The following is a 23,884-nucleotide window of genomic DNA, read 5'->3' on the forward strand; positions in this document are numbered from 1 at the left end:
TTCCGGTGGGCACAACTTAACGATCCCACCGTGCACCAGGCCTGGCAACAGGCCCACTTGACACAAGACCCCAACCAACTCAGATACCCTTGCTTTCAGATAACCAACGGCTTAGTATATAGAGTAGGAAGTCCACAAGAAGAACCCCAGCTCCTAGTACCAAAGCAATAACGAGAACAAATATTTTTTTTGCACACTCCCATCTCCTAGCAGGACACACAGGAGCCCAAAAGACCACTTAAACACTGTTAAGATATTTCTATTGGCCTGGTATATATGCGCATATAAAACGGTACTGCCAGGAGTGTTCGATATGTCAGAAAAAGAATCCATATAAACCCCCTGGTGTCCCTCTCTAACCCCTCCCCGTTATAGAAAAACCATTTAAACGGGTAGGCATGGATCTGATTGGGCCTCTGCCCAAATCCAGCAAAGGCTACAAGTACGTCTTGGTACTAGTGGATTACTGTACACGATTCCCCGAGGCCTTCCCGCTAAAATCCCCTACCACGGCCATGATTGCCGATAAACTTCTGGAATATTTCTTGCGTGTAGGCTTCCCACGTCAGATACTAACCAACCAAGGGACCCCTTTTGTCTCTAGGCTTATGGCCCAGGTTTGTAGACTATTGGATGTTCAACAGTTGGGTACGTCAGTTTACCATCCCCAGACCGACGGCCTGGTTGAGCGGTATAATGGGACCCAGAAACTAACACTAAAGAAAATGCTAACAGAAAAAGGGAGACACTGGGATCGGCTCCTACCCTTAGCCCCATTTGTTATTCGGGGTCAGGTACAAAGCAGCCTGGGTTGTTCCTCCTTCGAGATGTTGTATGGAAGGCAACCCAGGACGCTCTTGGAAATGACTAGGGAGGCCTGGGAGAAAGACACTACTGACTCTAGTGAAGTCCTCGAATACACCCAGGACCTAAAAAACCGCCTGGGCAACCTAAGGAACCTAGCCATGACAAACCTCGAAAAGGCGCAACACCAACACAAACAGCAATACGATAGGGGAAAAAAGTGGAGGACCCTCCAACCAGGTGATTGGGCCTTGGTGTTGTTACCAGTGGCTCTGGGTAAAGCCAAAAACGAGTGGACAGGCCCATACCTGGTAGTAGAGACAATAGGGAACACTACCTATCGACTCCAGGTTACACCACACCGCACACAGACCTATCATATCAATCTCCTGAAAAAGTGAATAGGTGCCCCCCTGCTGCTAACCATCTAGTCCTCCATCAAACATCACACCTAACCACCCTAGACCATCTGTTGGTAAACGAAGAGCTATCAACTCCTCAAAAGGACTCTCTATTGGAGGTGTTGATCCTTTTTGCATCACTCTTTTCGGACCTACCAGGACGCACCTCTTTGGTCGAACACCATATAGACACCCCTTCAAACCAAACGATTCGGCTAAGACCCTACCGGATACCAGTCAGACGACGAGAGGCTGTATCCACCAAAATCAGGAACATGTTAGAAATGGGGGTGATGCAGCCGTCCCATAGCAATTGGGCCTCTCCCATCGTCCTGGTGCCTAAACCCGATGGTAGTATCAGGTTTTGTATCGACTTTCGCCAAGTCAACACAATTTCCAAGTTGGATGCCTACCCCCTACCTCGGGTGGATGAGCTAATTGAACAGCTAAGAGACGCGCAATACATATCCACTCTTGATTTAACAAAAGGGTATTAGCAAGTCCAACTACACCAGTGTGACCAAGAGAAAACTGCCTTTATCACCCCCAATGGTCTTTTTGAATTTACCGTCTTGCCTTTTAGGCTCCACGGTGCCCCAGTGACCTTCTAACGCCTAATGAACAAAGTATTGCAACCATCTGCCTATCTGGATGATATTATCATCTTTAGCTATTCCTGGGAAGAACACCTACAACAATACCAACCAGTGTGTCGCGCGTTGCAAGAGGCAGGTTTACACATAAATTCCCGTAAATCCAGAATGGGTTTTTCCAAGGTCAGGTATCTGGGGTATCTATTAGGGAATGGATGCATTGAACCTCAACAAGAAAAAATCAAAGCCATCACCCAAGTCCCTTTTCCCACCACAAAAAAAGAGGTCAGAGCCTTTTTGGGTCTCCTAGGCTATTATCAGAGATGTATTCCCCTATATGCAGAGATAGCCGCCCTTCTCACGGACCTCTTGAAGAACGGGGTTACCAAACGTTTCCGAACACAACCCCCAACCGCTGCCTTAATGGCATTCCAAAGGTTACAGGGCGCCATAACTTGAGGACCGGTGCTTGTTTCTCCTGACGACAACCGACCTTTCATTCTTCAAACAGATGCCTCAGATGTCGGTATCGGGGCTGTTCTGTCCCAGATGTCGAAGGACGGCCACGAACGCCCCGTACTGTTCATCAGCCGGAGACTCTTTCCTCGAGAAGAGTCTTACCCCACCATCGAAAAGGAATGTCTCGCCATTAAATGGGCCATAGAGAAATTAAGGTATTACCTAGAAGGGCATTGGTTTACCCTCTACACAGACCACGCCCCTCTTGTATGGATGTGTAGGAATAAAGGCAATAATCCTCGGGTGATGAGATGGTTCCTTTCGCTTCAACCTTTCACTTTTGAGCTCCTCCATCGCAAGGGTGCACAGAACGCGAACGCGGACTTCCTGTCCCGACATCCCCTCCTCCCCGATCGGGAAGACTCTGGGGGTGGGCTGTGTCAGATTCCGGAGCCTGGGGGGGTCAAAGAGAAGACATTTCTGTCTAGCGGTCTCCTCTTTCCTCCGCAGTTACCGACAACCGAGGTCGAGAGAACCCGAGGAGGGGAAAGCACCTGGCCCTTTAAGGACTCTGCTACAGAGACAGGGTACACCCCCTGGAAGGCGGAAGGACCAATCCCGGAGAGCCATATAACCTGTGACGATGTGAGAGGCGTCATTGACGACCGGAAGAGGGAGAGAGGTTCCAGCGAGACCCCAGACGAAACCGGAGGACGAGAACCGGTGTTTACAGGGAGAGGAGCTCCAGATGAGTGCCGGCTGAACGAGTCCCGAGACCAACAGGAGGACGCATCACCCCGCCACGGCCCTGGAGGGTCGTGGCTTCAACAGGAGCGTACGCGCCTTCGGGGAACCAGGAGTCGGGTGGGTTTGTCGACCCCAGAGCAAAAGGGAGGAAAGTACGCGACGGCAGGTCTATAAATACCAAGGACCGCCCGCGTGTAGGCTCCGACCCGTTTTCCTAGTTTCCCTGGTGGCGGCTTTTCCCCCCCTTTCATCCCGCACTCAGCAGAGCAGGAGGTGTTGTATTCCCTCACTCCCTTCCCCATAAGTTTGACCTTAAAGTGTGCACTAATACGTGCTCCTTTCTTTTTTCTGAGCCCTCCCGAAATCTTGAGAGCAAAGACGTGGTGGTGTGGCGAAAGACGGAGACGATCCCTGAAGACTTCACCAAGGGGCAGCTAATATTCCATGAACTGTCAAAAATTCCTTGTACCTCGACATAAAGAGACAACCGTTAACAAATTCTCGTATTCTCCAGAGTTTCCACTTTCCTCACTGTGACACAAGGCATATACACAATGCCATTCCTAAAAGACCTTTAATGGCACCCAATCATACACACTCATATTCACAGTCTTACGAATTCTAGAATTTATAAACGCATTACATCCATCAATGATAATGCATCATTCATCAAAAAGACAGAGTTTAAAAAAGAGCACTGTATGCTAGTGGCTGACCTATTAAGAGGCTATTCCTTGTGAAGGGAGCCACCCACTATAACTCACTTAACCAGGACACAAGGCGAAATTCAGATCACAGACTATTCAAGACTGATCCAAAGACCCTACTCTTCAAGATCTCTTGTAATTAATAAATGTTGCCATTTTGGGAGGCCTCTCTAACCTGGACCTCTCTTTTCCCTCCATTTCTTCTCTACCCTTACCCCATTCTAAAGCCATTTCTTTCTGTCATTTTGTGTCTCCTTAGTGCTTACAGACAACAAACAAATGTATGAATTAATAGGGTCTTGTAAACAGTTTGTTGAGCTAATGGTTTATCTTTATTACATGGCCTCCTTGCCTTTGATTACTGAGTTAAGGTTGTAAATGTACTACCCTGATTTCACAGTAACCTTTTGAAAGAGGCACCGCATATGTTGATGTCTAACGTAGCATAGTACTCATATGTCAAACTGTTTAAATGTTGCAATCAGGATAGTGGTGTATAGTGAAGAGCCACGTCTTTCCATATAAGTGGTACCTCACTTATGTGCATTACCCTCAACAGAAAATGGCCCAAAATGCAACATGAATTCATCACATTTTTCCACTCAAAGCTTACACCTTTTGGTCCCTAATTCAGAAGGCACCTAGTGAGGTAACTAACCCCATCTGCCCAGAGGAGGGGGGCAGAAAGACTGTGTCCCCAATTATGTGGTGAAGGGGGAATGGCCTTGCCCATGCTGTGCAGCCCCCACCCCTTTATATCCATATAAAAAGAACTTAGGTGCCTTTTGGGTTTTCAGTTGTAAATGTCCTTATATGCCCCCCAGGGGTGGCAAAAAGACTGAAATAAAATGTTTTTCATAGGGAAGCACAAGCCCTTGTCCAAAGGCCCACCCACCTATCCCTGGTGTCTAGTGGGTGGATCCCTATGTGATGAATCACTCTCTTGCTTTGAGCCCCAAGCGGGGATACACTTGGCAGAGGTACCATGAAAAGGGGAGATTCTCTCCCTTTGAACAAAAACTCTCCTGTTAGAATCAGTTCTCGGGGGGGATGAGAGAGACCCCAGAGCACTGATTCAGTTATGGTAAAATTAGCCCATTGGCTGGCTTTACTTTCACTTTTACTACAATGACATCAGCGTGCCTTGCGTACCGATAATTATAGCACTTAAAAAAAACAATCAGACTAGTCAGGAAGCCCTGATGAACAAAAAAAAATACAGGACACCCGCAGTGGAGAAGTAGCAATTAAAAGCTTAATAAAACAATTAGGTGTTTGTTGAGTAACGTTTTTATTTGCCTTCAATAATATATTTGGCCTGTGGACTTACTGAGACATTGTCAATCAATAGTACATTTGTATAGTCCATTTAAATTGATAAAGAGGCAGTTGTAAAATACTGAAAAATATGGTTCCTTATAAGACCTAGGGGGTCATTATGAGGGCGGGCGGATCGCCACAGCCCGGACGATGGTGGCGATCCGCCCCCATCACAACATGATTTACCCCCGCCATATTATCATGGTGGGGGGATACCGCGGTGGACGGAAAGTCCGTCCGTCGCTTTTCCGCCAGTCGGCAATCATTACGATTGCCGGCCGGGTGGAGCTGGGGAATGACATGGTGGTGGTGCCTGGAAGGTACCGCCATCCATATCATGATGCCAGGTTGTCAATGCCTTTCCATGGTGGTGATGCCGCCATGGAAAGGCTGACGGGAATTGCTTTGGGGGCCCGTTGTGGGCTCCTGGGGGTTTGGGCGGTGTGGGGCTGCACTTGGGGGGTACCTATGGTACCCCCTACATTGCCATGCACAAGGTGGCAGGCACTGCGCAGTGCCTGCCACGTTGTGCATGGCAATGCACAACATGCCATTTTGGCATTGCGGCGGGTGCTGCTTACCAGCACCCGCCACAATGTCAAGATAGCGGAATGAGACCGCCAGGGTGGCGGTCGCATCCTAATCAGTGGTGCAGGACCGCCGCACGTCTGGCGGCCGGTCCCAGCACCGCTAGGGTCGTCCGCCCGCCATCCTAATGGGCCCCATTGTGTGAGTTGACAAGCCCCATTAACAAATTATAGCTTCTAGAGACTAAATGCTGGACATTTAAAGTAATTATACATTTTTCAACCAGGCCACCGAACTGTTAATGTAGTAAAGGAAACACCTCAGCCACACAGGCAGCAGTTGGGCCGCCAATTCTACAGCTTCTCACCTTTGCATGGGGTATTTGACCTTCAAAGAGACTCCCTTCTGCAATGCTGTAGCCTGTCCAGTGTAAAAACGTCTGTGGTTGCAGATCCACCATGATGGCATGGTGAAACTGCCTTCTACGACGAGGGACCTTTAAAATGCTCCATAATATGGCCTTTATATGCTGTAAATTTCTTCCGAGTGTGTCGAGGACAATTTCACTGATTTCAGTGTGAGAACGCGGTTTCAAAGGCGGTTTAACACACATGGGGGATGTCACGTGATAGTGGTGATGGCATCGGACTAACTGCCATAAATTGGGTGGCCTATTTCAGCTGGTATCATGTCCGCCACAGAGGTGTTCAGATGACTGAGCCAATGGCGGGTCAACCATAGGTAACACTTCCTTCTGCCAATTTGTAAATAGATGACAGAAAGCGAGAGGTAAGTTGATGGGCCATCCATTCGTGTTTGACGCCCACTTGCTTCAGTCCTTCTCTAAATCTGGTCCACTCTCTCTAGATTATTAAAAACCTCATGTTTCCCTTCGCAGTGCCCCCTTCCCTGGAAGTATAGAGAGAGAGAAACCACACTAAGCTGGTTTTGACCAAAAATTCCATAATGACCCATGCATTGATGTTATTGCAGGGAGCTGTTTCTTATGGTTTGCCATTTATTGACAATGTAATCACAAAAAAGTACAGTTCATTTCATACTTTTTTGGTCTTTTTACAAGTGGTTCGAACTCGATTTTTAATTCCAGTTTTACGCCCTTTCAATTTTAAATCGTACAAAAAGGGTTACTACCACTTATCACAGCTAGAGTCGATAGAAGTCTGCTGTGCAGTTATTAGCTTCATTAGAGGGTCATTAATTATTAGAGAAAGATATTCTTTACCAGTTCCTGCCTTGAGATTATTATTACAGGTATGCATTTTCACTTTACCACTCTAGCAAACAGTTCATATGATGGTTTAAAAGGGGATGAGATCTTTCTTAACCATGTAATCTGAGATTTTATGTCCCTCACATCAAGTTGAAATTATGCTCCCTTTTATTTATTGTTGTTAAAATGATTCATGAGAATTTTTCAGATGTACTTTCATGACGTTATTGCCGAATGAAGTTTGTTTGGCCTGTAAAATAAATGAAATGGGATGAAATAATTCGATAACAATTAAATGCATATGCTGCAATTCTGTCAAAGAAGAAACATGTTTTCATTCACAATAAAATAATATGCTGTTTTAATGGAATAGCTCTATGATAAATATTGTGGTTTCATTTAATCAAATGTCATATCTTAATATTCCAATTATCTAGGTAAACACATTACTAAAATCATAATGCAGGTTTGAGAATGGAATAGAGAATATGTGATAATGTTTACAAATGGAAGATTAAAAATGGATTTAGGTACTAGTTACAGTACATGTTAATATTGTTTTAGCAACCCAGGTCCAACAATAACAACAATTACAGCATGGGTGTCAGAGTGGAAGGCACGGTCTACTTTGGCTATCGTCACTGTACCGACAGTAAATATAAATTCCAGTAGTATAATTATTTAATGTTTAAATTATTTTCTATTTTTATCAACTACAGAAGCTGCAGCATTGCCTAATCGTGCTAAAGTTGCAAAGCAATGTAAGTAAAAAGAAAACACAGCATTCTTGTTAGTTTGATTACATAGATGATATACTTAACTTAAATCCAACCACTCTTAATTTAGTTTCACGTACAGTACTCTGTGCTTTGCCACTCATTTCATTTTACAACTTTTATTTGAATTTGTTTCTTGCTTTATTTAAATTATTATGTTCTATAATTCTTTAATTGTCTCTGTCTGTGAGGAATTCGGTATTACTTAACCCTGGATCTATATCATGTGCATCCTAAATAGAGTAGGATGCTTTGCATATCTTCCATTTTTATTAATATCGCATATGACAAAGATAATTCTTTTTATAGGGACTCCAGAGCTCATTTAGAGCTTGACAGACGACACACCAGCCCACCAATGTATCAGAGACATCTACTTCTGCCATACCAGCAGAGAACCACCTACCATTTTTTAAAGAACCCAGCCATATCAATTAGAATTGTTTGGAGGAAAGCAGTTTGGAGGAACATATACCCTATAGGGGGTGGTCGGGGGGTTATTTCGGCAAAAAGGAAATCAATGTCCCTCACATGCTGAGAATTTTCTCCCTGCATTTGATGGATCATTGAATATTTTTCCTTTCAGGGCCATCCATGCCCAGATGAGGTGGTGGAACTACAGGTTTGGTAATAAAGGGACCCTGTGGGTTCTAGCTCTACCAAATACTTACTGACCCCCCCTTAATGTACAATTGACTAATTATAAATCCATTACAAATCCATTAGTGTTGTCAGTTTCATTGTATTACAGTATTTTTGCAGTGTGAAGTTCATAGGAATAATGTATCACAGGCATAGGCTTCATGCCAAAAGGAGGAGATATAATGTAATGCTATTTATATCTATTAATAGCAGATTATTTGGTTCTGAATTAAAGAACAAAGGTAGGTAATTCCATAATTGGTTGCTCTGCCCCGTTTTTTTTTTTAAATCTCATGTTAAGTGTGACACAAACGAAGGGCCTTACTCCTTATTTAAAGCTTGGCAGATTGGACACTGTGTCAAAACATGACGGATATTCCTTCTGCTGTATTTATACGTGCCATAGGCTGTAATGCAGTTGTGATCTGGTGAGGCAAACTCTAAATCAGGCCATTTGATAGAGACTTCTATCCACAGATTCCTTAACTTAGAATAGTCCGCAGGCGTCAGCCTGGATCTGGAAGTTTTTTGAGCAGTGCCCCTGCTGGGTGGCGTAATTCCGCTTTGCGTCATCCTCGATTGAAGTGACGTGCGCGGTACCTATAATAGGCACCACCCCAGCATGCTGAGGTCAGTTTTTCCTTTTCATGCCAAATAGGACTGATCAGGTCAGAGCTACCCTCAGTCATATTTTGACTGGCTTTTTCTGACTTTTTGTCGATTCTTGTTGAGGGATTTTCTCTCCTGGTGTGAGGAAGTCACCTAAGAAACTGGCTGGTTTCAAACCATGTGGTGTTTGGAGTGGGACCAGGACTCTAAGTTCTATAAGGACTGCCGTGTCATATACCTGAAGGCGCTGAGGTAGCGATCCTTCGGGCCCCACCGGTTTGGGAGGGCCCCCAATGGATCCCAGCCCACAGATTCATCTTTGGATCCATTTGGGCCCCATCGATCTACTTTTGGATACTGACCGGAGACACCAGTGAGACCGAGATCTTCCTCAGTGCCCCTTCTAGTGCCAGTATGCCAAAGCCCCACAGTGGTGCCATCCCCATCATCATTCCCAACTCTGACAGTCAAATGGGCATCGGCCAACATCAGTTCTGGCGCCGACTGGGACCATTCTGTCCGGATTGGAAGCAGGGCATTTTCATTTTGACAGGCCTGGAGAGGGAGACGAATTGAAGGGATCTGAGACCCTTATAGATACCAGCATACCAGAGGACAACTGGTATTAAGAACTGGCAGAGACCAAAGGGTCATAAACCTTGCCTGACACAGGTTTGGTCTCTTCTCATGCCATGGCTATGGAGGAGGGAGTCGCTTTTGCCATGATGGTGCAAAGGGCAACTGAGGTCTTGGACCTTCAGCTACCCACAGTGACAGTAAAGCAGAACACCTTGACAGAGGTGCTTCAACCGGGAGTCGTCCCCTCAAAACGTTTACTCCCCACTAATGAAGCCCTCAATGACTTCCTAAGCCCTGCATAGGACAATTGCCCTCTGCCATTGCTTTGCTCCCAGGGACCCAAGTTTCCTTACCCAGCACCCCACACTGGAGAGCTTGGTGATCCAAGCCTAAACCTCTAGCGTCAACCCAAGCACATTCGGGCATGGCCTGACTAAGGATCATAGCGGGCGAGTAAGACTGGAGCTCCGCATCAGCCCATAATTTCTCCTGCTAAACCTGGGGGCCGGGATGATGATAAAACCACCCCCATCCCCAAAGCTGGTGCAGTGCCCGTGAGCATTAGAGGTGAATTTGCATCCACTGAAGCTCTCGCCAAGTAAGCGGCGATCCAACGCCCTGTGCGCGCTCCCAAGGCCCGAGAGACAAAGGCCAAGGGGCGCGAGGCGAAAGGCAGCCACGTCCAAATGAGGGAGCCCGGAAACGGTGACTGACTGAAGCACCAGGCTGGTAGTGGGGAACCACCCTTAGGAAGGTGCGGCGGAAGGCCCTGAGACCCCTGCACGAGCAGCAGCCCGGTGCAGAACCCGGAGGCCGAAGGAGCGGAGTGCGCAAACTCAGCCGGACAAGCCTAGCGAATAGACGAGGGGCGAGCCCGACAGTGGAGACCGGCGATAAGGAGTGCAAGCCAGCAAGCAAAGGAGTCACCACCTGCTGAGAGCGGGGGCATTGCCGGGAAACAGCTCGATGTTGCTGGGGCCTGTGTGAGTGGTGGCCCAGCATTGATTCGATAGGCCGGGGAGACAGAGTACGCAAGCCCAGGCGAGCAGGTCCAGAGAGCGAGTGAGGGACAGAAGCGAAAGCAGATATCTGCAGCGTGTGGCGAAGACTAGCGGGGGGGAGAGACACTGCTGGCAGCGGCCGTGGACACTGCTGAGGGTCCGCCTGACATTGCCAGGGACTCCTGGCAGGGGGAAGAGTGGCCGGGAGGGGGTTCTGCGCCAAGCAACACAGCGTCGAATAGAGTGGGCAGAAGCCGCAGACCAGCTACATAAGGAAACGCTGCAGGAACTGTATTGGAGGATCCCGAGGCACCTGTGAGATTCCGAACATGGAACCAGTCCGAGATACCGAAGATGATGAGCTTCCAAACTTCATTATAGGCTGCATAAACAAAACATTTAATACAAGGGGATTTTGGGCCTTACTGAAAATCCGAAATATTAATGTCACCTGACAAAAGGGAAGAATGTTTCCTTCCAATAATCGTAACCTTTTAGGGACAGATTTTCTAAGAAGGACAGTGAATAAATTAATTTAGTGTAGTTAAGCATGTGTTTGTTCAAAGTGGGGACTTTCACTCTGAACAATATGATGCTGGGTCTGATAGATTGTACATCAAAAAACAGAGGAGGGACAAGGAGATAATTAGAAAGAGGTCCTGGACCAATGCTCCTAAGATTAATACAAAATCACAATGGATGGTTTCAGTTCCTTCAAGGGGAGGGATTTACAGCGGAAAAGTAAGCTGTAAAAATAGGGGATGTCTCCATAGGATAGGTGAGTGTGCAGAGAAGAGAGAGAGTGTGTACTCCTTTGTGTGGTACTTGGCGCCCTCACACACCCTTGCGAGTGTATAGCATCATCATTGGGCAAGGTTGCTCCTCGTGGGGGTGGCGCTGCAGTCCCTCACGGGCCCTTGTTAGGGGCTCTCTGGCGGAGATCTTTTCAGGAGTTGCCGCATTTGTGTCTGAGGGTGTGTGGGTTGGGGAGTGATAGTGAGTGAAAGATAAAATGAGCCAGGGGTTCCTAGTGATTTATTCAGAGGACCCCTGGGTCAGAGTAAAAAATTCACGGGGATGGAGATGCACTGTGGTGCCAATTGGAGAGGGGAAACAAGACCAAATAGAATCCCACTTCTCTCAACCCGTGTAGTATGTGACTAAAGTGATTTTTTTAAAAATCCATTGTGATTTTCTGATAGATTGTAACCAGTAAAGTATGTACATTTATTTTTCTGTGTTATCGAACTCCACCTAGATGGTATCTGGCAATGCTCCTACAGCATATAATTAAAATGTGTTCGCTGAGTACTGGTCTTGTGTAGAAAGTGATGTCCGTATTGTTGGGAGCAAAATAAGTCTGCATGATTTACGGAATTTAAAAATAGCTCTTCGGCATCAAAAACAGTATATTAATGCAAATCTGAAAACAATGAGTAAACAGCATTGACATCCCAATCATCTGAATGTATTCCAGGCAAAACAACATCAACCAAAGAAACACTGAAGACATATGGAATTTGTAGGGTCTCAGTAGGACTATATACATCAAATGGCACCTTGTCCCGAACAAGGCCATTAGCGATCAGGACTGCAGAAATATTAACAAGGGTTTGATCTCTTTTCATTTTATGCGATGAAGTATGAGGGGCCAGTACTCCATCGACCAGTTATACAGCAGAGCGTTCAGACAAGTAGCGGCCATTAATCAAAAGGAAAAAGACAGTCATGAATCCGACCCACATGAAGAGGAACACCATGGACAACGTGATCCAGATTTAAATCCATAGTGGGACCAGGTAAGTTCTTTTCAACCATGAGATGAAAACACAAAGCCGTGTAGGAGGCACCGCCACAGACAAAGACAATGAAGATGTCTCTGAAGAAAAGTTATCTTGGTCCATATAGTAACCACTGGAATTGAGCTGAAATAATGGGGGCTGTTCTTCATTGGAAGGTGAATGTATTATGCTTTCAGAAATATCAACTGTAAGTTCATACTTGTTTTCCACAATCGTACATGTAGAAGGCAAAAGCGGCAATAAATCAATTGATGACTCCATCTGCCCCTCCAGTTGCCGGGGACAATTCGGAGAAACAAAATTAATTCGATGAAGTGAAACATCCCAACGTGGAATGCTTATAGGCATACTGTTGAGTATTGGCCATATGGTGTAACTTGACGTATTCAATAGAAATTAATCGATAATCTTTGTGTCCAGATAGCGCAGGTAAGATCACAGCTTGGGTGTCCTTTAGACCAACAACGGAGACCGGTGCACCGTATGTGGGACCGAATTCTTTCTTGCACGCCACCTTCCCGGAGCAGATCACCAACTTTAGGAAGCCAGTCAGAAACAGGATTCAGCACTGCTGCATCCGATGGTGAGGGCAAATTGGTTTTTGCTAGAGCATCTCGTTTCTTTTGTAGATCCTGTAACATAACACAATGGTTATCTACGTCAAATGTGGCAGCAACTGCCACAACGTCTAGACTGCCAAGGTCTGGCACAAACATCTTAATGCCAAAAAGCATTTCGTAAGGGGTCCGCCCACCCAGAGATCTTCTAGGAAGATTATTTAGTGCACGTTCGACTCCATAGAGATGAGTCATCCAGCCCCGGCCTGTTCCTAATACCCTAGCTGTTAAAGATTACTTTAAGTCACGGTTCATCCGTTCCAAAACATAATTGCCCTCAGGCCAATATGAAGACGGGAAAGGCACCTGCACCCCCATAGACTTCATTGCTTCACGGTAAGCCTTAGAGGCAAAAGCTGGACCTTGGTCTGAATGGAAGTTGCTACAGGCATATGTCCCTACAAACACATGCAAATCTTTTATAACAGTACAAGCGTCAGCACTGTGTTGCGGCCAAACCCAAAGGAATCTTGTGCACGAATCCACTGCAACTAAAATGTATTTCAAAGCATTGTCCGATGTCAAACGACCTCAGCGATCAAGATAAATACGACCAAACGGTTGATTAGAAATGAATAGATGAGTATGTGGCAGATGCGAAACAGTAGAAGATTTGGGGTCAGATGTACAACCATTGAATTTTGCGACGCGTAAATTGAAACAAATGGCAACTCGCAATTTGCGAGTCACAAAATTCAATTTACAACATTGTCTCAGACACTGTTTGCGATTCTTAATGGGGTCGCAAATTGCATGCCTCATGAATATGAATGATTCTGTCACAATTTGCGACCCATTGGGAATGGCTCGCACTCACAGGGATGGTGGTCTGTGACTGCTTTTTAAGAAAACTGAAACTTTGCAGTTTAATTTTTGAAGGGCAGGCAGAGGTCCCTAAGACCACTTCCTGCTCTTAAAAAATATTTGCGCACCCTTTCACAAAGGGGAAGGGGTCCCCTAGGGACCCCTTCTCGTGTGCGAGTGGCTTACCACCCTTCTGGGAAGGGTGGTAAACTGCGAGTGTTTTGCGACTGCAATTGCGGTCGCGAAACAATCATACATAGGTTATGGACTCGCTATTAGGAAGGGACGCCCTTAGCACGCCCCTTCCTAGTAGCGAGTCGCTAACCATATATATTAATAGGATTAGTACATTGGGCAGACTTTTTTTGCAGTCACAAAGTGGCCAAATTCCCCTTTGCGACCACAAAAAACGGTCGTACATCTGCCCCTTAATCTGTTGACAAATGTCTCAGGAAAGCACATATTTGCGTGTCTGTAGGTATAAGTCGCACCACTAATAACGTTGCTGTGAAAGAAAAATTGTTGTTGTCCCTCTTGCATGTGCGGAAGCCATTCTTTCATGGGCAGCCACAATTAATGAAAGCCTGCAGTCCTCGTTGGGAATCAAGCAATCATCAACTGAAGGAATAGTTACAAATTGAATATTATCAGTGGTTAAGTGATAGGTATAACTCGAAGGGAAACCCTAGGCATGCAGTGTCCACTCCTTCATAGTTGTAATAGCCGCCAAGATGTCATCATCAATCTTAGTCACAAACTTACTAACCGCCGCTACGGAGCATGTGGCAACTGCAGATTTTGCTGCCTCATCAGCCATAGAATTACCAATGACATGTGCTCCCTCACACTGATGGCCCAGTGTATGGATAACATGTGTGAGTGGCAAACGTTCCTTAAGAGCGGCCACTCGGACTCAAAGCATTTTATGCTTTCTTGTGCCACCCTTAGAATCACGAAAGCCATTCTGTTTTTAGAAGAACACGTTTTCATTAAAGGACTGCACACAGTAGAAGGAATCGCATACAACAAGAGTTGGCACCTCTGGATCCTCAAATTCAAGAGGGAAAAGCAGAGCACGCAACACAACTAATTGTACCGACTAATCCCCCAGGGATTGTGTGTGAACTAAGGACGATTTAAAATCACCGTTTACTACTGTGCCTGCCACACTAGCGCAGACCGCTAAAAAAGCATGTTTAGAACCAATGGCTGGCTGTGCAGAGCCATCAGTGTAAATGATACTTTTGTACTGGTCAAGAGACAGTAGAGACGAAGGAAGTGGATGCACATGTTTATATTGTAAAAACTCTTGTGTTTGCAAAGAAGGATAAAAGCTGTAATTGACATCAGCCGATGTCAATGAATTAGCCCATTGTATCCAACGTGGAAGTAGAGCTTTAGAATTCGGTACACTCACCTAAGTGACAGCTTCCAAAGCAGGCAGAGGCGAAATCATGAAGATGCGCTTGCCTTGAGCCAGAGTGTGTTCCCTTAGAATTGCCATCTGTACTGCTGTTAAACAATTTTCAGTAGAAGAAAAACGCATTTCTGCAAATGTGATTTAAAAGCAATGGGCACTGTGTCCCCTTCATTAAACGTCACATAGGTGAATCCTAACATAACCGGTACAATCTTTATGATCACATTTGTGGTATTGTCTCTAGTTAATAATAATTGAGTTGCTAGCAGATCAGACTGTAACAGATCAGACAGAACTGCAGTATGTTCCGGAAGTCAACTGGAAGACAAAAAAAGAAGGATGTATAAACGCGTATAGCGGTTTGATATAATGGGCATAATCTGGAATGTAGGTTTGGCCGAAAGTCAAGAAACCCTGCAGAAACTGTAACTTCTTGAGGGTAGATGGAGGTTGCAATCGAGCATATTCCTCCAAAAAGTGGGGTGCTAACCCCATACCCTTGTTATTTAGCTCTTAACCAAGAAAAGGAACTGCCAAAAAGGCAATATGTGATTTTGCAAAATCGAATTTGTAACCTAAAGTCACAAAATTTGCGATAATGCGATCCACGCGCATGAGAAGCAGATTTAGCTCATCATCCATTTAAAGTAAATATCATCGACGTATGAAAAAGCATCAGGGTCAATTTATGTAAAATCGGAACAATATGTGTCGCTAATACACTGAGGCCCTTTTTATATCCCATAGGCAATCTCGCATAGTGTCTCTGATTGCAGAGAGCGCTGAATGCTGTCAAGTCACGGCTTTCAAGAGCCAATGTGTGACTGAAAAATCCATTTGAAATGTCTAACAGTTTTAAATTTCTTGCAAACAATGTTATTTACTAACGGTGAACTGTGTGTGGTCTGGACAGCAAGGGTACGAGCATGAATATTCAGATATCTGTAGTCTAAAACTATGCGATATGAACGGGTCCGGCTTCAATTTCAGAAAAAGAGGATTATTTATAGGAGATACACAGGGTTCAATTACTCCCTGATATTTCAATTGGGTCAGAATGTGACTAACAGACGCTTTAGCATAACATTTAGTGGGATATTGAGTTGTAGATCCTAAAGGAAAACATACAACGCCGAATCCCTATCCCAACCCGCTTGGTGGCGATATAAGGAAGGAGCTAAGGCTAGAGCCTACTCCGAAGCATAAGCTTGTTTAGTCTCCTCTGGGACATATTATGAAAAAGAAGGTAGACTCACATCCTCGCCCCTAGAGGAGGCAAGGACAAAGGAGGAGGCCAATCAACCTCCGCCAATAAAATGTCATACGAAGATGTCAAATTGTCCCAAAAGACTGCTTTTACAGTGCCTTTAATATCACCTTCAATCTGGAGTTTTACCTCATAGAGTCTATCGGGGGGAGCTACTCGTGTGTCAGCAGTTTCAACAGTTATATAAGATCAGTTGCTTTCGCCTCCAGACAACGGTGGAGTGTCTGCCGAACTATGGTAACTTCCGCGGCGCTGACCAGTAGAGTCACCACCCAACTCCTATTTAGGAGGAGGGTTCTCACCGTCTGGGGCATACTTCGCAGTCAAAAGCGTCAACTTGCTTTTTCTGGAAAGGTGCTTGATATTGAGGTGGTTCCTCCTGTTTGACTTTCACATCAGTCAGCGTGGACATCAGTCTGCGTGGACTAGCCTTGTCTGCGATCCTGTCTCCCCCCTCCAACACATTGTTGATCCAACGATTCCTGAAAGGAATAAGGAGAACGGGGATCTGGAACCTGTCGAGTGTTTTAATTTTAGAGTGATCACATAAATCATATCAGAAGTGTCAGTTGGAAGCAAACCAGCACTAGACATAGGCTTATGTTGCTGCATATTTTTGTTCCATGCCTTTTTGGGAAAGACTGGACGACCCTCCCTGTCCGGAGGGGGTTTATTCTATACTTGTGTAATGGTCGGACTCCCATATTACTGCGTCCTAGGGATGTATAAACATCCACAATAATTATGGCAACTGTCGCTCCAGATCAGCGTCCGCCACTGCCGCTAGGCGTTGACTGACCTACAAGCAAACCGCTTCACCTTTAATGTTAGCAAGAATCATATCGGAGACAATAGGGATCCTACCCACTAATTTCATCCCTAAATCCAGGGATGGACCTGCCCCGTGTTCATCCTGTACAGGTTTCAGAACGCTCATGGAGGGGGTGCCAAAGCAGAGTGTGTACACTGAGGCAAACATCGTGCCCTAGGCGTTTCAGTCCGCTAAAGGAGGAATCAGACCACTCAAAAAAACACATAGTAAGGATCCTGTGCTTCACAACAGGAGTAGTGTGTGGGAACACAGCATCAAGCTGTTCACTTTTCTGGGCTATCCAAAATGGTAGGTCCTCCTGATTCTAAGGATGTTTGCCCATCACTGAGTAAATCATGACGGGACTAATCACAAGGCCTCCACCTTGTATCGATGCCGGAGGTGCGGCTCCAGCCGGATCCCCTAAAAAAGAACGAGAAATAAATTGTATGACTCGCCTATAAATCTAAATTACGTGACCAAATAGCAAACATATTCCACTATATTAACATTGAAGTAGTTTGGATGTGGTGCCCCATTAATACTTAAGGGGCAATACGAGCAAATGAAACAGGGTGAGGAAGGGCGCCATTTAACCAAATAGTATGCTTCCAGGATGTCAGTTGAACTTTAATCATTGCATAAGGACGATATGCTGCTGGAGGAGCAGCCACTGTGTGAGCATTACCGGCTGTTTGTTCGGACCTGCCACAGGACTGCTGTTGCTGCCTTCTTCGCCCTCTGCCCTCTAACCTTGGAAACCACCAGCAACTCGCCGGACCCGCTTCGCGGGTCCCGCAGCGCATATACCATCAGCGAGAGCTGCTGCTGGGAGAGGGGCTGTCTCCTGTCTAAAGACTTGGGGCGTGTTGTTGCTGGCAGGGCTGCGAGCACGTTAGCAGGGACTCCATCACCCAGGAGTCCCTGCGAGCCCAATCTGCTTCACCTGGGCTGCTCTCCCTGCTGGCCCCGCCCCCCCGCCCACGGAGTAAAAGCGGACTTCAGGACTTTGTTTGTGGGACCCTTACCAGCTTTTTGTTCGGACCTGCCAACGGACTGCTGTTGCTGCCTTTTTCGCTCTCTGCCCTCTAACCTTGGAAACCCAATATGCTTCACCTGGGCTGCTCTCCCTGCTGGCCCCGCCCCCCCGCCCACGGAGTAAAAGCGGACTTCAGGACTTTGTTTGTGGGACCCTTACCGGCTGTTTGTTCGGACCTGCCACCGGACTGCTGTTGCTGCCTTCTTCGCCCTCTGCCCTCTAACCTTGGAAACCACCAGCACCAGCGCATATGCCATCAGCGAGAGCTGCTGCTGGGAGAGGGGATGTCTCCTGTCTAAAGACTTGGGGCGTGTTGTTGCTGGCAGGGCTGCGAGCACGTTAGCAGGGACTCCATCACCCAGGAGTCCCTGCGAGCCCAATCTGCTTCATCTGTGCTGCTCTCCCTGCTGGCCCCCCCCCCCCGCCCATCACTCCTTTTTTGTCATTTTAGAAGGACGCACGGCCGCAGCGCGGGAGCGTCCCGGGTGAAGCCCGGGACAAGGGCGGGCCCTCTGTGCCCCTCCGAGGCCTGTAGGGTCTGGTCTGGGCCATAGCTCTTGGTTTTGCTCACCCCACTGTACTTGGATTTTTGTTTAGCTGTCTTGGGTATATTTGTTGTGAGTAACTTTGCCTACCCTCATATTATTTGCTGGTATTCTGACGTTGTAACTGTGGTTGTATATGGTTTTAGCTAGTCAGTAACCCCCGGTCATAGTGATGTGCACACGTGAAACTCGAAGCAAGGCTGCGGCTGGTGCTTCGAAGCTGACAGGCACATTAGATAACTTTATTGTGCGTACAAACACTCTAATTGATGAGGGGATTGCCCCTCATGGAAAGAAGAGTGTCACAGGATCTCGCACAAGCAAGAAGATCATCTCTAGGCCTCATAGCCTCTGCGCGCACACCAAGTAAAGCCCAATGCACTCACCAATCAAACCCCATTCAGTCTATACCTGCAACCCATTCCATCAGTACCAGTCAATCTGTACCCCTGGACTCTGCTTTTTTGATGCCCCCACCAGTAGCCCCTCTTACCTCTCCCATGGCTTCCTTGTTAGCTATCGACGACCATGATAAAACACTTGCACAAAGGGATTTAAGGGAGGGTGCCATTCCCAAATGCTCCCAAATATCTAGTAAGGACAGTGCTGATTTAGTAGTTATAGTTGATGGGGCAGGAGGCCCCAATGACTCTGTTAGCACTTTTTGTGGGCCAGAGGTGGGGAGGGCTAATGTGGATACCATAGATAATAGTGGAGGAAGAGCTGAGGTGCATCGTGCTTCACACCCGATACCATTGGGTATTCCCGACGATACAGCCTCAATTTATAGTTTAGCAAGTCTCCTTGAAGAGAGTAGTCTGGATGAATCTTCTGAGGGGGCCAAAGACAGGAACGGTATATTTATGAGCTCCATATCTGAGCTCATTAAATCCTTACTGTCTCCCCTGGAGACTAGACTACAGGGTATTGAACATCAACTACAGGCTCTAAATCTGGAGTTAAAAGCCAGACCCAAAGTTTCTGCCCAAAAGGCAATTGGTGGACCAGCACTGGCTGGCATCAAACTGCCTCTGTCTATTAAACAACCAGCAGGGAAGAACCCTTCCCCTCCAAAATGTCCACTAAAAATACCTACACCTAAGGGTAATACAAATAGTACTACTAAGTTGCCTTCCAAGGCACCCAGTAAATCACAGAAAGTAAATGGTCCCATTATTCCTGCTCCCAAACCCCTTTTATCCCTTCCAGCGAATCCTAAGATACGCCGGAATATTTATTTACCTCCTGACGCCCACTCCTTTGTAATAGTTCTAACAGGTGTCCCCGAGCTTGCCCCCTCATCAACAGAATCCTTTTGGGCTCTCAAAAACAAAGTTTGCCACTGGTTAGATAGAAACTACCCACTTCCACCTAACATTCGCAGTAATTTGCTTATGGTGGAGAGAGCACCATGGGTGGGTGAGAATAAAAAAAATCTCCAGGGCGACTGCGTTGTTGTAACATTTGAGGACCCACGTACGGTGGAATATATCCGTGCTGGGCCCCCATGTAATAACAACTCTTCAATCTTAGTTAAACCCCTCTCCTATTTCTATATGCTTGCAGATCACCGCAGTAATAGGTGGAGCTGGTTAAGAGCTCAAAATTACACAAGAAGGGGGATGAGAGAGGAGCCTTTTATGGATTATAATTCTAACCAGTGGGATGCGGGTGAAGATGGAGGGTGGAGCACAGTACACAGGAGAGTAGGTAGGCCCCCTTTTGGTTCTACTCAGTTTCAAGGGGAATGGTATGGTCATCAGCATAACCCCCCTCCATTACCCTGTTTCAATCGCTTCAGTGGCCTGGAAGCAGTTGATCCAGCACTCTGGCCAAGAGGTTATGAGGGAGGAGGTAGGGTTACCACGGGCTGTAACTCCAATTGGAACGGGGGTTCAAGTGTTTGTGGATAATGGTTGCCCTAGCAGGGGCGAATTGGATTGTAGTCCAACAGCCACACCCGTTGCACCAACTGTAGTACTCTCTTCGATTAACATCCTTTCTTGGAACATAGCAGGGCTCAGGAAAAATCTTGAAAATCCGGAATGGAATGACTTCATTGACTCCTTCCATATTTGTATGTTTCAGGAAACTTGGAGTTTGTCCCCGCAATATAAAAATGGGTACTCTACATACTTTGTCCCAGCAGTTTCCATAGGAAAAGGCCGCCCCTCAGGTGGTCTGCTCATCTGGGTAAAGGTGAATTTGAATTGTACTATTATTACACACAAGGCCCAATCCAATGATATCTTGAAAAGCCCACACGGGGGTATTGTTCATTTGTTTTGTGTTTATGCAAGAGGGGTACAGGGTGGTTTAACCTCGCAAACAATTGAGTTGCTTGATGTAAAATTGTCTGAGCTTCCACCTAGGTCCAAAATCCTGTTGGGGGGTGATTTTAACTGTACATTTGAACCCCTGGATGATGAGGATGTATTGGGTTTGAACTCAGAGGACTGGAGACCGACTATACCCCCTTTAGTACTGGCCCCTATTAAGAAGTGGTCTGCCATAGCTATACAGTTGAACGCACTGGCTTTGGAACATAATCTACGGGCATTAAATGGCCGGACCACTTCTGATCGTAACGGGGCAATGACCTATAATAGGATAGGCTGCCCATCACGTATCGATTACATCTTTTTAGATGTTCATTCATGGGCTAGTTTAGTAGATATGGAGGTCAGGCAGTCTTCAGATAGCGATCATAACCCATTATGTATGGGAATCAACTGGGCTAATGGGATTAGTAAGAGCGGGGGGATGGAGCTGATCACCAAGGATGTCCTCCCCTCTAATTGTAACCGGAAACTTAGATGGGACGTGGTAAAATGTGAAGAGGGGAAAATTAATAGTATTGGGGACTTAGTTAAAGCAGAAACCTCCAGCCTCGCAGCGGTGGATCTAGGAGAGGTTCACTCTCTGGGGCCCAAATTATTGGGCCAGTACCAAAATTTCACAGATAAAATAGGAAAGTATTTCCTCAAAAACACCCAAGGGAACCCCCCAGCGGATCTTAGACCCCTGAAGGCGAACGCGTGGTATACAGTGGAATGTAGGAAAAAGAGGAAAGCCATTGGTTTGGCGATAAAATTGAAGGACCCAATAGCAGTGAAACTGGCTAGAAAGGAGTACCGTAGTTCAATAGCCTCAGCCAAGAAAAATTGGGAGGAGGAGCATTGGCAGCAGCTTAAGATCGCTGCCAGCGGGAAGAATTCTACTATTTTCTGGAAATTGATCAATGCTTTAGACCGTAGGGGAGTTGACCCCATTTTAAATCATATTAATGAACAGCAATGGCACGCCCATTTTTTAAAATTGTATTGTGAGGAAGGCGATCAAGTCCCTCAATTGCCATTAGCAGTGTGCAATAAGCGCAACCTTAGTTTGGAGTTGCCCAGTCATGGAAACTTATTCTCCCCGCGAGAAGTCAAGGTCGCTATCTTAAATATCCTTCCAGGCAAAGCGGCTTGTCCAGATGGCCTGCCCGGGGATCTTCTACTTCATGACCCCCAAATTTGGGCAGACTATATAGCAAATCTAATGAATCTCATCCAGCGAGGCCATCCCGTCCCGGAATCATGGAAAGGGGCGGAGGTGATCACGATTTATAAGAAAGGTGATAGAGAGGACCCTGCCAACTACAGACCAATTAGTTTAATTGACACCATTCAAAAGGTAGTTGGCAGGGTCATTATAAATCAAGTTGAGACATGGCTTATGGATAATGATATTCTAACCCATTTCCAGGCTGGGTTTAGGCGGAATGTTGGTGCAATGGATCAAGTCTTCCGGTTTTGCGCGGTCTATTGGAAGTCAGTAGCAATTATTAAGGGTTGTCTTTACTTGGCTTTCATAGACCTGAAAACCGCGTTTGATGTTATCCCACGCGCCAAGCTATGGGAGGTTTTATTAGCCATGGGGTTTCCTAGTTCCCTGCTGCAATTTGTTATCAAACTCCATGAGGATAACTATGCAAGGATACGTTGGGGGCGCCAGGGCCAATTGACAGGGAGGGTATCAGTCAACAGGGGGGTGCGGCAGGGATGTGTGATGGCTCCGACACTGTTCTCCCTCTTTATAAATGGGGTGGTGGACCATTTGAGGGAGGACCCTGCGGATGCCCCCGTCCTTGCCGGGGAGAAAACCCCCACACTTCTTTTTGCGGACGATACCCTCCTGATGTCCAAGACCCCCAAGGGTCTCCAAAAATTGCTTGACCGCTTCTCCCTCTTCTGTAACGACCGTGGGTTAACGGTCAACACTTCGAAGACAAAGTTTTATCTCCAAATAGAAAGGTTAGGAATATTCGTCTTACTTTGTATGGGTCCCCTTTAGAGGTGGTGAATGAATTTGATTATTTAGGGGTTAGGTTGTCCAACAACATGAGCTGGGATTCCCATATATCAAAAATGGTACTAAACCTCAAAAGGGTGTCCGGTGCCATACTAAAGAATCAGCGCCTCTCTATTAGTAGACCGGTTGCCCCTGCCTTGGTAGTCTATGAAGGGAAGGCTTTAGCCTCGGCAGTCTATGGCTCCGAATTATGGGGTGCTGAAAACACTAAGGTCCTGGCAACTGCAGAAAATAAGTTTATCAGAGATCTAGTCTGACTTCCAGTTTCAACCCCTCTGTTACCATTATTTTTTGATATGGGTAAAAAATCAATCTCGGACCAAGTTCAACTAAGGCCGCTGTTATGCTCGAGTGTTGGACGAGTTAATATCCCCAAATGTTTCTCACCAAATAAAGTGGCTCAACAATCTTAAGAAACTGGTAGTATTAATAGGCCTGGGGGAGTCCTGGGCTACACAAGTCCCCCCTGCAAAACAAATTGTAAAGAAATTATACTGAGACTGGGTTGAGGCCAAGGTTAACAATAACTTAAACCTGGGAACTTTAACGATGAACTTTCTTGACCATGACTGTGAAGTTGGAACCCTTTTTAGATTTTATCCAACTACCTAGAGATAGAACTTTGTTCTTGAAACTAAGATATGGCACTCTTCCCCTTAAAATTTTTTGGGAAAGGTGGAAGGCCAAGGGGGGGCTTGATCTAAATTGCCCAGGTTGCCAATGTCCAAAGGAATCCCTTGGCCATTTTTTATTTGCTTGTTCAGCCTACAAGTTTGTTAGGGCTAAATGGTTGAAACCTGTATGCAGGGAGCTGGGAGTAAGGGAT

At 46.2% G+C, this 23,884-nt stretch overlaps 1 protein-coding gene across 1 annotated transcript in view; it reads left to right on the forward strand.

Moving 5' to 3' along the window:
* LOC146821647 (uncharacterized) overlaps positions 1-23,884 on the forward strand; it is a 1,582,729-nt gene that overhangs the window by 1,127,263 nt on the left and 431,582 nt on the right. Inside the window, exon 26 of the mRNA XM_085609888.1 lies at positions 7,510-7,551. Within this exon, the coding sequence (XP_085466014.1) occupies positions 7,510-7,551 (42 nt within the window). The remainder of the gene's footprint in view (positions 1-7,509; positions 7,552-23,884) is intronic.

This window comes from Triturus cristatus, chromosome 6 (assembly GCF_964204655.1).
Source record: "Triturus cristatus chromosome 6, aTriCri1.1, whole genome shotgun sequence".
Classification (NCBI taxonomy): domain Eukaryota; kingdom Metazoa; phylum Chordata; class Amphibia; order Caudata; family Salamandridae; genus Triturus; species Triturus cristatus.